The 14782-nt window shown below is 37.0% G+C and overlaps 1 protein-coding gene across 2 annotated transcripts in view; it reads right to left on the reverse strand.

Moving 5' to 3' along the window:
* The window catches only part of MAST4 (microtubule associated serine/threonine kinase family member 4), a 101353-nt gene that overhangs the window by 52086 nt on the left and 34485 nt on the right, over nucleotides 1-14782 (reverse strand). The window contains exons 3-4 of one of the 2 annotated variants that reach the window (XM_083353799.1): nucleotides 4373-4442; nucleotides 1393-1471 (exon numbers count right to left, since the gene is read on the reverse strand). In XM_083353799.1, the coding sequence (XP_083209925.1) occupies nucleotides 1393-1471; nucleotides 4373-4442 (149 nt within the window). Of the gene's footprint in view, nucleotides 1-271; nucleotides 382-1392; nucleotides 1472-4372; nucleotides 4443-14782 lie in introns of those variants that run through there. The other variant, XM_083353801.1, reaches the window with a different exon arrangement.

Genomic DNA, 14782 nt, shown 5'->3' on the forward strand with positions numbered 1-14782 from the left:
TAACTATGCGCACTTTTGTTGACAGGGTGATGTTTCTGCTTTTTAGTGTGCTGTCTAGATTTGCCATGGCTTTCCTCCCCAAGAGCAAGCATCTTTTAATTTCTTGGCTGCAGTCCCCATCTGCGGTGATCTTGGAGCACAGGAAAATAAAATCTGTCACTACCTCCATTTCTTCCCCATCTATTTCCCAGGAATTGAGAGGGCCAGATGCCATAAGCTTGGTTTTCTTAATGTTTAGTTTTAAACCAACTTTTGCACTCTCCTTCTTCACCTGCAACAAGAGGCTCTTTAGTTCCTCTTCACTTTCTGCCATTAGAGTGGTATCATCTGCATATCTTAGGTTGTTGATATTTATCCCGGCAATCTTAATTCCAACTTTTGATTCATCTAGCCCTGCCTTTCTCATGATGTGCTCTGCATATAAGTTAAATAGGCAGGGAGACAGTATACAGTCTTGCCGGACTCCTTTCCCAATTTTGAACCAATCAGTGGTTCCGTGTCCAGTTCTCACTGTTGCTTCTTGACCCGCATTTAGGTTTCTCAAGAGACAAATAAGATGGTCTGGTACTCCCATCTCTTTAAGTACTTGCCACAGTTTATTGTGATCCACACAATCAAAGGCTTTAGCATAAGCAATGAAGCAGAAGTACATGTTTTTCTGGAACTCTTGAGCTTTCTCCATGTTCCAGCGTATGTTGGCAATTTGATCTCTAGTTCCTCTGCCTCTTCGAAATCCTGCCTTACTTCTGGTAGTTCTCGATCCATATACTGCTGGAGTCTAGCTTGTAGGATTTTAAGCATAACTTTACTAGCATGTGAAATGAGTGTAATGGTGCGATAGTTTGAACATTCTTCGGCATTGCCTTTCTTTGGAATTGTAATGTAAACTGAACTTTTCCAATCCTGTGGCCACTGTTGAGTTTTCCAAATTTGCTGGCAAATTGAGTGTAGCACTTTTACTGTATCGTCTTTTAAGATTTTGAACAGCTCAGCTGGAATACTGTCACCTCCACTAGCTTTGTTGTTGCTCAGCTTTCCTAAGGCCCACTTCACTTCACATTCTAGGATGTCTGGCTCAAGGTCAGTGACCACCTCATCGTGGTTATCAGGGACATTTAGAAATTTACATGCCCAGTTACTGGATGTTCTAGCATCATCAGTCAGTTTCTACCTATCTAGTAGAAAATATGACACAATCAGTCTCCACACTTACAACCAAACTTCTGAACAGGTTATTAAGTCTAAACTTCACAATATATATTCATATATATAGACTGACAGTGATACAGACTTTATTCTTTATTTTTCAATATTACCCAAAATTTCACCATTTTCTAAAAGAGCTGAATCTGAAAGTATGTTACAGAAAGAAGCCAATAATAAATCACTTACTGAAACTGTTGAACTGGGAGTATTTGTACCATATCCAGAAGAAGGGAGAGATGCCAGTGACCAACGCCGTCCATCAGTCCTAAAGTGTATTTGAGTTTAGTCACAAAATACTATTGCAATTTTACTATGCCAAAATATTCAAATGGAGTTTATGGAATAATATGACAAAAGGGAAAATACAGCAATATAAGCAAGCCTTATTCAATGCATTTCTTTAAAGCATGTGCAAACGTTTGGAAACAAATGGAAGATTTCAGAAACGGAATTAGTTAAAGATTGTATGATAAAGTGGGCACAAAATATTCAGGAACCAATTTCGTTGGACACTTGGGAGATAATTTGGGTCAGAAATGTTAAATTTACTCAGGCTCAAAACTTAAGGGAAAATTTTTATAAAATGTTTTATAGATGGCATCTGGATCCCAAGAAGTTGTCTAACATGTATCCTAACTTACAGTCTAAATGTTGGAGATGTGGTAGTTTAGAAGCCACCTATTTTCATATGTGGTGGACTTGTAGAAATATAAAAGCTTTTTGGATTAAAATTTGGTGGAACATTCAAAAGATTTTTAAGAGAAAGACAAAGTTTTCTCCGCAATTGTTTTTATTGGGTATTGTTGTAGATTGTGATGTTAAAGAAACCAATTTGATGTTGAATATGATAACAGCAGCACGGTTACTGGTGGGACAATATTGGAAGAAGGATAGTTTGCCTACTATAGAAGAATGGGTGCTTAAAGTTTCGAATCTTACAGAAATGTCTAAGATTTCTGCTTACTTGAAAGATCATTCACAGGAAAGATATATTTCAGTTCGGCGGAGATGGATAGATTATATTCAGAATAAATATGGGACTAAAAAGTTCCATTTAGCTTATGAGTAGATTTTAAAGGGATATTGTTATTGATTGTTGGTACTTTGTATGTATTTATGTTAAAGTGGAGTTAAAGCACATTATGAATTTGGTTAATTGTATATTATGTATAATTTTTATTTAGAATATGATTATTATAACTATAATCCTGTATTTAGCTCTGGGAAGTGGGGGGGAAGTGGGCGGGTTTGGGGTGGGGGGGATTTGGGGATATATTGTAAAATCTTGTTTTTGTAAAACTCTTTAATAAAAAAAAGAAACAAATGGAAGATTTCACCATTCTGATTAGCCAATTCAAAATGCTGACTAGAAGAGAACAGAGAAAACAGTGGATAACCATCACAATCTACATACTAAATATAAAGCATGTAGATTGACAGCTAAAGTGAATCCAGAATGATAATTGTTTTATTTGCAAAATGAAACAGAGATCATTATATTTTTGGCAAAATATTGACTGTATGGAACATTTTTTAATCTTTAATACATGTAATGAAATTTGAGACATAGAACTACCAACCTAGTTTCATTCCCAGTCACAGCCTAAATATTTATCTAACGCATACATAGCTGTTGCCTATGCTTTAAATTTCACTACTACCAAGAAATACTGTTCTCAGACAAACATCAACAATACATAAAACAGGGAACTCAACCAAGCTATAGATTGTACACCAAGTTACATGCATAATATGAATGATATCCATCATATAAGAAATCTCTGCTCAACATTGCTCAGAATTCAGCATGCAGAAAGTTATATTTAGTCCCACATGTGAATGTAACACTGTATCTATCACAGAGATAGGTGCCTAATCATATCAGACTGAACACTCCAAACACACATACATGAAAAAGAAACACAGAAACACACCACACAAGCACTCCTTGTTTTCTCTCTATGAGGCAAAGGAAGCAGGCAGAAAACAGAATAGCTGCAGATTGTATCGGGACTTGCTGTGATGACCTATTCAGCCTTGCACAGACATGGCTGCAACAGTGAGCACAGCTTGTACAGATAAGAGATAGTTACCTTTCATTTCGATGCCCATGACTGCAAATGTAATTGTACCAAATATATTTAGACAGAAACACAGAAGACAATTTTTTTAAGTGCAAGCAAGCTACACAGAAACTTCAAATAACTTAAACAAGTGGGGTTAATTTCTACAGTTAATTTCTCTAACAAAGAAAATCTGACTACCAATGTTAACAGTTTTTGATATACAAAGTTATACTTAAGTGAATCACATAAATTTCTAATTCCCTCCAGCTTTTCAGTAATTTTCTATTTAACACCTTATGCAAGACTCTGCTATACTTCTTCAATATTTATTCAAATATCCTGTGAGTGAAGTTTTTGATAACGATAATGGAGGTGATCACACAATGAAGATGTTGGAACAAATTGAATCAATTGAATGAACCAATTGAGAGTTCTGGCATCAGACAGGCATCAATTGCTCCAAAATTATGTTCATTTTTAAATATTTCAATAGAGAATACTATTAGAAAGAGAAAGGAGATTATTCAACTACATATAGAGCAAGAATATTAAGCATTTTAGCATCAAATCTCACATTGTTATTTATTTTTGTATATATTCCAGTCAGCATTATTCTACATGCATACCAATCTTTCACTTATAGAATGAGTGAGATTTAGACAACATCTTATAGAGAGACAGTGGCCTGCTACCATAACATAATTTGTGATAGAGCTTGCAAATGATTATGTATCTCATTGACAAAGGAGAATATTTGTAACTTAGGGTCCTTGCTGCTCTCTGAGTTTGGTTGTTTCCTTGCAAACATTTCATTACCGAAGAGATGCCTTCAATTTATATTCTAGTGGTTTGCCCTGTTAGTGTTTGTAGGAGCGGTTGTGGAAGTTCTTTGGTTAGAACAAAAAACCCGAAACACCTCCCCACTAGCAATCAACATAGATTAACACCAAGATTGACATCCACCAAAAACCAAGAAGTAAACAATATCCAATCAAGGAACTGCCAAATAAGCTAATAATAAACAGTCAACCATCAGCATTATCATTACCAAAAATATTTTCTGCTATTAATTCTAATGTTAGAAGCGTATATTGTCCTACCTTCGTGCAAAAGAGAAGTGGGCTGAGGCACTAGGAGAAAAATTTCTAGGGCTGTCTTGAGGACTGCTGCCTGTTATGAACAAGATAAATATAAAATATCTTAACAAAAAGTTCTATAAACCATGAAGTTCAATAAAAATCTGTAATAAATTCTAATTATTTTTTCTCATTTAGATGCCCCTTCTTCCCATGTCATGAAACTAAGTTGTGGTCTAATTAAGGTATCTGGCATGATATCTTATATTCTGACTCAAGGAATGTGATTAGTAATAATTGAGTGTAAAATCTCCCACTTTTCATCCAGACAAGCATAATATTTTCTCTCTTTGGACTAATAATAAATAAATGCAAATGAAAAAACAGGTAAGATTGTGGTAAATAACACCCTTTTTTTCTTATCAAGGGCCTTATTTCTTCAGGGAGCCAGATGGTTGGTGGACTAAAAAAACAAATTAATAGAGCCAAACTTAAAATGGATGGATGCCCTCGTTCTTTTCCTCTCCCTTTTTTCTTCAGCAGAAAATATAGTTTCATCAAATATACAAACATTTATGAACCTAAGGTAAAAATCTTCTTTTATATCCATTTAATAACATTAGTTCTCCAGATACAATGCCTCTACACATTATTTATTTATGCACTTTATAATACCTTCCTATGAGGAAAAAGTCTTGAACCAAAGTATATATTTAGACCAAAACAGAATATTAAAATACAGCCAATTAGAGCAGTATATGCATGCATGTATGTATGTATGTACATATATATAACATTTCAGTTGCAGAAATATATATAGTGAAACCTCATTTTAGCATTTTTAAAGAAAATACAATTAAAATTCATTTAAGCCCTCAACATCAAAATAAGAGAGGGGCCTTTTGGATTGAATTTATTATCACAAGGAAGATTTGGGACAAAGGTGTGTGTGTAATTTTTGTAGAAGAAAAGATATATTTATTGGTTGGAAAGAATTTGGAAATTATTGGCAGAATAATAAGAATATCAGCAGCAATGGAGGTATGTCAGAATTGGCTGGACCAAAGCTTTGGAAGGCTACTTGTTGGACCTAAGGTCCTAGTGATTCTGCTATTTGAGAGACTACCTAACAGAATGATGTAATTTTCTGCTAATAATTCTCTTGTTATAAATATGTGAAATACATTCTCCTACCTTCATGCAAAGGAAAGTGAGGTGAGGTACTAGGAGAGATTCCTAGGAAGACCCCATTGGCTGGTCTCCACAATAGGACTGAGGTGATTTACTCTGTGGATTTGGCACAAGAGGTAGAGGGAATGCCATCCTTGTGGAATGGCTTGTGAGGTAGAATGGTTGCCTTGTCTTCTAAGTGGGTGAAGTGGGAGTAGGTAGGCAGATTGCTGCCCGACAGTAATAGAAATGGGTATGTTGAGAGAGATGTTAGAAGACTGCTGTAGTTAATCAGATTAATGCATAATGAGACCTCATTCTTCTGTAATATAGGACATGAAACATAAACCTGGTCTGCATCACAAAGACATGGTAAGTGAGGACAAGGACAAAGATTTACTCACCAAGCCTCTGTGGGCATTGGTAGCCTTTATGCAAATATTTGGAAGAAGGTCCAGATATTACTGTTTGTGCAATTTTAATAGTGACTAGAAACAGTAGCCTAGAAGTGGTTGGGCATGCATGTTATATTAGGTCCTATATAGTGAAATGTGTAGATGGCCTTGGAAACGAAGCAAAGAAATGCTGCTTAGGAAGCAATCAGACAAGATAGGCAGAATCTCCCCCAATAGCTTACTGGTCAAAGAAGGAAACTTAGGAAGTGCCCTTATAGATAAAGCAGCTAAAAGTGGTAGTTGGAACTTTGTACTTTCAGACTTGCAAGATTCTGTTAATGTAGCCTAATAAAGCATTATTAATTCATCTAGTTGTATTTGTTGTCTGGTTTATAGGAGGGCTGATAAGTCTTAGAAGACAAGATGAAGCTACTTTTGATATATTGACCAACCTGTTCCTTAACAACAACCTCCCAGATCCCATTGTTGGATTAATAGTAGAGTCCCCAGATATATTAGTCTTTAATATCCATGTTTTGGAGATAGGATCTGAATGAACTTGAGAGTTTATTACCTCCATGGTGAACCCAGACTTATCCAGTAGATCATAGGGCCAACACATACAAGCAACTATACCTGGTTAATAGACACATTGTCAGCTTGCTTGCTCTCCACAAATGGAAAGATTGGTTAAAAAGGTCCGCCCCATGAACAAAGGACCCTTAGGGCTTTCTGAGGGGCCTTGAGAAATTTCTAGCAGTCTTGAGTCAGAGAAGTTTAAGTCATATAAAGCATCAACAAATATGGATTCAAGATTGTGTCACACCAGTGACACAAACTAGGTCACGTATTTATTTATTTAATTAAATTTTTATACCGCCCTATTCCCGAAGGACTCAGGGCGGTTTACAGGGCAACATAAAATACAATATAAAAATAGTATAAAATTAAAATAGATTAAATTAATTAAGCCCAACAATTAAAACAATATTAAAAGCTAAAACCCCTTCAGTCCAGGCCTGATAGATCAAAAAAAAACATAACCAATTTGTGTTATTAAAACATTAAGCATATAACACAGATTACATCACCTGTGGTATTTTATTTCCATAATTACATCATTATGCAAATGACATAAATTTACAGGTAAAGTAACATGGGCTTCACGTATTTTGTTCATTGCGTTATTACGTATTTATTCTTTACATCATATTGATTTTTTTAAAAAAAGTTTCTACTATAAACACATTATTAAAATCTGATGAAACATTATACTTCCAAACCCTAGAAAGAAGAGGGCATTTCCTTTTGCTTTGTTACTATTCTTACATAGCAATAGCACTTATATACCACTTCATGGTGCTTTACAGCATTAAGTGCCCCAACAAAATCTGGATCCTCATTTTACTAACCGTGAAAGGATGGAAGGCTGAGTCAACCTTGAGCCAGTCAGGATCGAACTCCTGGCAGGGTGCATAGTCAGCCTGCAGTACTGCATTCTAATTACTGTGCCACCATGGCTCTACATAAAACCATTCAACTTGCTGCTAAACATTGGGAATGCTTGGTAGACAGTGGTTTATATATATTTCTTCCCCTACTCTCAACATGAATAACTTGAATGTGTAAATTTTCTATAGGCAAATATATAGTTGATACAAAAAAATTGAACTTTTTATAAGCAGCAATGCCTGCCAGAAAATGAATTAGTACCTTTAAAGAAATTCTTTGATAAGCCTATACTGTGCTTCACAAAAATGTATCATGCCACTTTAGTGAATGCAGTTGAGTTACTGCATATAAGACACATTTTTCAACTTTTATTTCAGTATTTGTTTTTAACTTAGTAATTTAACTTTTAAATTATTAACTTAGTGTATCATCTAAAACATGAAGACATATCAGATATTCATTAACTACTTACCATAAAATGTGCTAACAATTTAATTATAATTGTATAACATAAATCTCCTACAAATGGAAATGAATTATAGTGTATATATGTTATTATTTATTTAGCATATGGTCTTTGTACATGAGAGCCAAAGAGTCTACAATGTTATTATGCGTAGTTTAGCTGCTTAGAATTGCTAGTTTGTTCAGTTCACACTCGCATGCTATTCAGGGTCTGCTGCAGGGGGCGAACTAGCTTGACACAGAGAATGGCTATTGAAGTTTTGGGGGCATTATCCAGGGCTTTCTCCACCAATTTTGCCTTGCATTTGGGCAGGTCCAGCGCCAGTTGGTTTCTTGCTACTGCACGAAATGCCATTTGCTTCACACCAGAGTGGTTTCTGTTTATTTACTTGCATTTTTACGTGCTTTCAAACTGCTAGGTTGGTAGAAGCTGAGGTGAGTGATGGGAGCTCATTCCATCATGCAGTGCTAGGACTCAAACTGCTGGAGTACAGAGAGTTGACCTTTACAGACTGGAAAATCCAGCGTCTTTAAGCCACTGAGCCACTGTACCTTTTTATATAAGAGGTTAATCTGTACCTTGGTATAATGGAAGATATTTTTTTAGCCTGATTGGCCAAATTAAAATATTTATGTTTTACATATTTAAACTGCTTATTCTAATCTAGAACATAAATCTGTTAAAATGAAAGACTGGATATTTATGAGTCTGAAGAAGACTTGCATGGTTTCAATCCTATTAACTTATCCCAATTTAAATAGAATAGCTACATGATTTACAAAATAGAACATGGTCCTTATTTAAAAGGTTGCCTAATGAAAGTCAGATTTAAAGATATAAAAGAATATTGAACAGGGACACTGAAATTTGTATTTTTTAATGGGCATTCTAGTTGCAGAGTCATTTATATACAGCCAGATCTTAAAAATATTGTTAGACTTATGTCATATTTTTATCTTCTGTTGCTTTTGGCTGCTTAAATATTTCTTTTTTAAAAAGAAAATTGAAAATATTTTTTGTCATTTAAAATTGTTTACCCTTCCAGCTCTTTACCTGGCTCTTAATCCGTTAATTCCTTCCCAAAGCTTTGTTTTCTCCCAAAATAAACCAGTCTTACGACCACTCTATTGCAGTTCATATTTTGTTAAGGGAATCTATTATGCTGCTGAGTTTGTTTGTTTTTTCTAAAAAAATAACCCTGTCTTCTTGAGAAAATTCTGATCTAATGAAAACAATGAGGAAGCACTGAAACTGTTTTACAACATGAATTATATAAACAAACTAATCAGGCAGGGAAGAGACAGGGAATTGTCAGGGGGAAATTAACGTACAACACAGCCCTATTTGTATCCACGCATAGTTGGGAATGAAGTTTTGTGCACATATGAAATTCTCAGCTCAGACCATTCAATATTAAAGAAACAGTATTAGTGTCTTACAGGAATTTGTTTAACCAAAAGTTTTTTTTCACTAGTGGAAAACATGAAGGCACTAAAAAAGAAAATATCTTTTATGGCTACAAATTCAATCTGATTTTATAGTATTCAATGAGTTTATTGAAAATCAGTGCTTTTTTTCTTAAAAAAAAAAAAAAAAGGTGCCGGAACTCTCATCTTGGTGGGCGCAGGAGGCGGGGGTGGGTGGGGTGGGGCGGCGCTGCTGTGGTCACGGGTGCGAGGGGTGTTGGGGGCAGGCTCCCCCCTGGGGCTGGAGGCGGCACAGCTAGTGCTGTGGGAGCAGCAGGGCCCGGCTCTATATGGCGGGGCTGCGCGGTGCGGGCAGTGGAGGCGGCATTTTTCGATGGAATACAGATATTTTGGACTTATTTTTGTTTCTTTGCATGTTTGATATTTTTAAAAAGGCATATGCTACTGACTACACTTATGCACATATGTAACATCTTTTGCTAGGATACATGATCACTGCTTGTCCAAAATTTTAATATACAGATAATATCACCAGAAATTTTAGCCTTTTTAATAAATGTTGTTATTGATGTTTAGCTCACCAGGGAAAACATCATATATTGTTATGTATATACTAGGTTAATTATTTAAAGACTGAAGTGCAACATAACTAGATTCTAAATAATCTATTTTTCAAAACACACAACAGTCCAAACAGTACAAGTAAAGTCCAAATTAAGAATATTTCATTCTTAAGACTTTTTTAGATTCAAAAGTTTTCAAGAGTGTACAAAAGATACTATTTTTTTCTAGAATCAGCTAAATTAAACATATTACATTGAGAAAAATGTTTCTCATTTCTTTCCTGTTACCTTTGATTTCATTACAGAGATGTTAACATAAGAAATTGATTATTTTGTTATCTAATTTTACCTTCCAAAAGACAGAAGCAGATGAAAAATGTGAGGTTCTTTCCTATTGGCTTTTTTGAATTAGCTGTTTTAGATTCTAAAAGTTTAGTTCCTAAAGAAGTAATCCTGTAAATAATTTTAATGTCCTCCTCTAGTGCAGGCTCTTTTATAACTCAAGGACTTCAACTCCCAGAATTCCTGAGCCAGCATGGCTCAGCTTGGAAACCTCTCCCTTTCCCCTCAGCATGGCTGGCTCAGGATTTCTGGGAGTTGAAGTCCATGAGTCATAAAAAAGAGCCAAGATTGCTAGCCCTGCAATAGGCTTAGGAAAGCCAGTAAGGGAGCTGGGTTTTTTTTCCTGCAAAAGAAAAGGTGCCAGAACACCGTTCTGAGCGTTCTATGAGAAAAAAAAGCCCTGTTGAAAATAGACCAAATTGAAAACTACACATGCATTAGTTGGATCTTAACACTTAGTTTGTTCAGTAATCTCTTTATTTCTTATCACAGCATATCATTGACCTGTAAAATTCATCACCTAAAAATAATATGATGGCCACTAATGTGGAAGGTGGACAGAATAGGTTCACAGGAGATATTGGACTTCTCTTAGAAGAGCTCTCACATTACAGAACTACAGAGATTCTCAATGCAATGCGCCTAGTGGTGCTTAAAGGTTTGTGAAGTCTTCAGAATTTTCAATATTTCTCTATATAAACATGACCTAAAATATGGCTTGTCCTCCACACATATCCTAAAGAACTAAAGAAATCAATCAAAAACATTACACTTCTTCATTGATTTATTGAGGAAAATGATCTAGCCACATATCTTTCTGTGGAAAAATATGTTAATCTATAGGATTATTATCAGTTCATTTGATGAATAAATTATACTCTGGTATTTCAATCAGTGGGCTGATAATCAGATTCAATAGAGACAGAAATTCTTCAACATTTCTTTGTAATTTACTCAAACAGAAAAAATAGTAAACATGTTAATGAAAAAGAAGTGACTAAAGGAGGGCATGCTAAAGAATATTTTTCTGCTTTGGCACTCAGTGATGGGCACCTGAAAAAGAAAGTTGGATCTCGAGTGTCATATTTGTCTCTGTATATTTGTCCTTTTATATTTACTTTTCTTCTTGTAGAACAGCAGCCAGACTAACTGGGTAACTTTGAGATATGTTGATTTTACTTCCCAGAATGTTTAATTTTCTATTTCACAAAGAATTCAGATTCTGTCCAGGCAACCTCTGTCTCTTGCCCTGGACAATAAGAATGTTGGGCATACCAATAGTTGCTGCAGGCCTTTCTAGATCCTTTCAACGTGTTCAAGCTACGCAAAAACTAAAAACAGAACTGCCAAACTGAAAATGGAATCTGATCTTTGGAATGCAAAATGGGGAAATTAGTGCAAGTGCTGTATGAAGATGGCAGGCAACAAAATGGTTTGGAGTGAGATCATAAGAGAACATATCAATCTTATTTTATTTCTGAAACACAACCAGTTTTTAAGCATGGTTGGAAGAGGCTTATTCCTGCTGCTCAGGCAAGGATGGCATTCTATCCTGCTTTGCATTGCAAGATGCTCTCTGTGCTTGGTCAAGTTGGACAGGTTTGATGACAGATGTCACCACCACATCCTATTTTATCACCCATTCCCAAAATGGCAAGTCTCTTGCACTCTTACTAAGGGCTGCAGAATACAGACTCTCTGAGTGATTTTAGTCTTATCTTACCCAATCTGCTGTGTCCCCTTAAAGTTGAGGTGAGGTCAAAGAAATTACCAGGAAAGAAGAACAAGGCAGACAAAGCAAGAGAAGTCATAGAAGGTGACATGGGAATGACAGCAAACATAGTCAGCAGGCAGGCAACAGAGAGGCAAAGGCATCTTTGGAACAGGTAGATGGAGCTGGTACATCTCATAGTCAGCTTGACACTATGAGTTGTAACAATGATTGAACTTTGAGGTTGAGTATCATGGTTCTAAGGGACGCGGTGGCTCAGTGGGTTAGGACGCTGAGCTTGTCGATCAGAAGATCGGCAGTTTGGCGGGTCGAATCCCGAGTGCCGTGTAGCAGAGTGATTGCTTGTTACTCGTCCCAGCTTCTGCCAACCTAGCAGTTCGAAAGCACGTAAAAATGCAAGTAGAAAAATAGGGACCACTACGGTGGGAAGGTAACAGCGTTCCATGTGCCTTTGGCGTCTAGTCATGCTGGCCACATGACCACGGAGATGTCCTCGGACAAACGCTGGCTCTTCGGCTCTGAAACGGAGATGAGCACTGGCCCCTAGAGTTGGAAACGACTAGCACGCATGTGCGGGGGAACCTTTACCTTTACCTTTATCATGGTTCTAACTCTTGAAGATGTCACTCCAACATATGATGGGAATACACAGAGGAGTTTTAATGTTAATTTGAGATTGTTTTTTTAATTGTATAGACAAACAAGTTATTTTAACTGCAAATAAGGTATTTTGTGCAAAAGCTGTGACTGAGCTTCTGAATAAGATGGAGATACGATCTCTGAAGATGCTGGTGCCTAGAAAGAAGGCAATTATTTTTGGTATATGTATTTGCAGCTCACGCTACAAAGTATCCTACTATGCATTTTGGAGGGAGGGACTTGATTAAGGTAGAGCCTGGGATGCAGATTTTAAATTATTGTTTTAATTTCTATTTAGCTTGTTGTTGTTGTTAGTTGCGAAGTCGTGTCCGACCCATCGCGACCCTATGGACAATGTTCCTCCAGGCTTTCCTGTCCTCTACCATCTTCTGGAGTCCATTTAAGCTCACGCCTACTGCTTCAATGACTCCATCCAGCCACCTCATTCTCTGTCGTCCCCTTCTTCTATTGCCCTCAACCTTTCCCAGCATTAGGCTCTTCTCCAGTGAGTCCTTCCTTCTCATTAGGTGGCCAAAGTATTTGAGTTTTAGCTTCAGGATCTGGCCTTCTAAAGAGCAGTCAGGGTTGATCTCCTCTAGGACTGACCGGTTTGATCGCCTTGCAGTCCAAGGAACTCGCAGGAGTCTTCTCCAGCACCATAGTTCAAAGGCTTCAATTCTTTGGCGCTCAGCCTTTCTTATGGTCCAACTTTCACTGCCATACATTGCAACTGGGAAGACCATAGCCTTGACTATACGCACTTTTGTTGACAGGGTGATGTCTCTGCTTTTTAGTGTGCTGTCTAGATTTGCCATGGCTTTCCTCCCCAGGAGCAAGCGTCTTTTAATTTCTTGACTACAGTCCCCATCTGCAGTGATCTTGGAGCCCAGGAAAATAAAATCTGTCACTACCTCCATTTCTTCCCCATCTATTTGCCAGGAATTGAGAGGGCCAGATGCCATGATCTTGGTTTTCTTAATGTTTAGTTTCAACCCAAGTTTTGCACTCTCCTTCTTCACTCGCAACAAGAGGCTCTTTAGTTCTTCTTCACTTTCTGCCATTAGAGTGGTATCATCTGCATATCTTAGGTTGTTGATGTTTCTTCCGGCAATCTTAATTCCAACTTTTGATTCATCTAGCCCTGCCTTTCTCATGATGTGCTCTGCATATAAGTTAAATAGGCAAGGCGACAGTATACAGCCTTGCCGGACTCCTTTCCCAATTTTGAACCAATCAGTGGTTCCGTGTCCAGTTCTCACTGTTGCTTCTTGGCCCGCATATAGGTTTCTCAAGAGACAAATAAGATGGTCTGGTATGCCCATCTCTTCAAGAACTTGCCACAGTTTGTTATGATCCACACAATCAAAGGCTTTAGCATAGTCAATGAAGCAGAAGTAGATGTTTTTCTGGAACTCTCTAGCTTTCTCCATGATCCAGCGTATGTTGGCAATTTGATCTCTAGTTCCTCTGCCTCTTCGAAATCCTGCCTGTACTTCTGGTAGTTCTCGATCCACATACTGCTGGAGTCTAGCTTGTAGAATTTTAAGCATAACTTTACTAGCATGAGAAATGAGTGCAATGGTGCGATAGTTTGAACATTCTTTGGCACTGCCTTTCTTTGGAATTGGAATGTAAACTGATCTTTTCCAATCCTGTGGCCACTGTTGAGTTTTCCAAATTTGCTGGCAAATTGAGTGTAGCACTTTTACTGCATCGTCTTTTAAGATTTTGAATAGCTCAGCTGGAATACTGTCACTTCCACTAGCTTTGTTGTTGCTCAGCTTTTCTAAGGCCCACTTCACTTCACATTCTAGGATGTCTGGCTCGAGGTCAGTGACCACCTCATTGTGATTATCAGGGACGTTAAGCTCATTCTTGTATAGTTCTTCTGTGTAATTTTGCCACCTCTTCTTAATCTCTTCTGCCTCTGTTAGGTCCCTGCCATTTTGGTCCTTTATCATGCCCATTTTTGCATGAAACGTTCCTTTCATCTCTCCAATTTTCTTGAAAAGATCTCTGGTCCTCCCTATTCTATTGTTTTCTTCTATTTCTTTGCATTGTTCATTTAAGAAGGCATTCTTATCTCTTCTAGCTATTCTTTGGAATTCTGCATTTAATTGGGCATATCTTTCTTTTTCTCCCTTGCCTTTCGCTTCTCTCCTTTCCTCAGCTATTTGCAAAGCTTCCTCAGACAGCCATTTTGCTTTCTTGCATTTCTTTTTCTTTGGGATGGTTTTGGTTGCTACCT

This window comes from Vipera ursinii (assembly GCF_947247035.1).
Source record: "Vipera ursinii genome assembly, chromosome: 2".
Classification (NCBI taxonomy): domain Eukaryota; kingdom Metazoa; phylum Chordata; class Lepidosauria; order Squamata; family Viperidae; genus Vipera; species Vipera ursinii.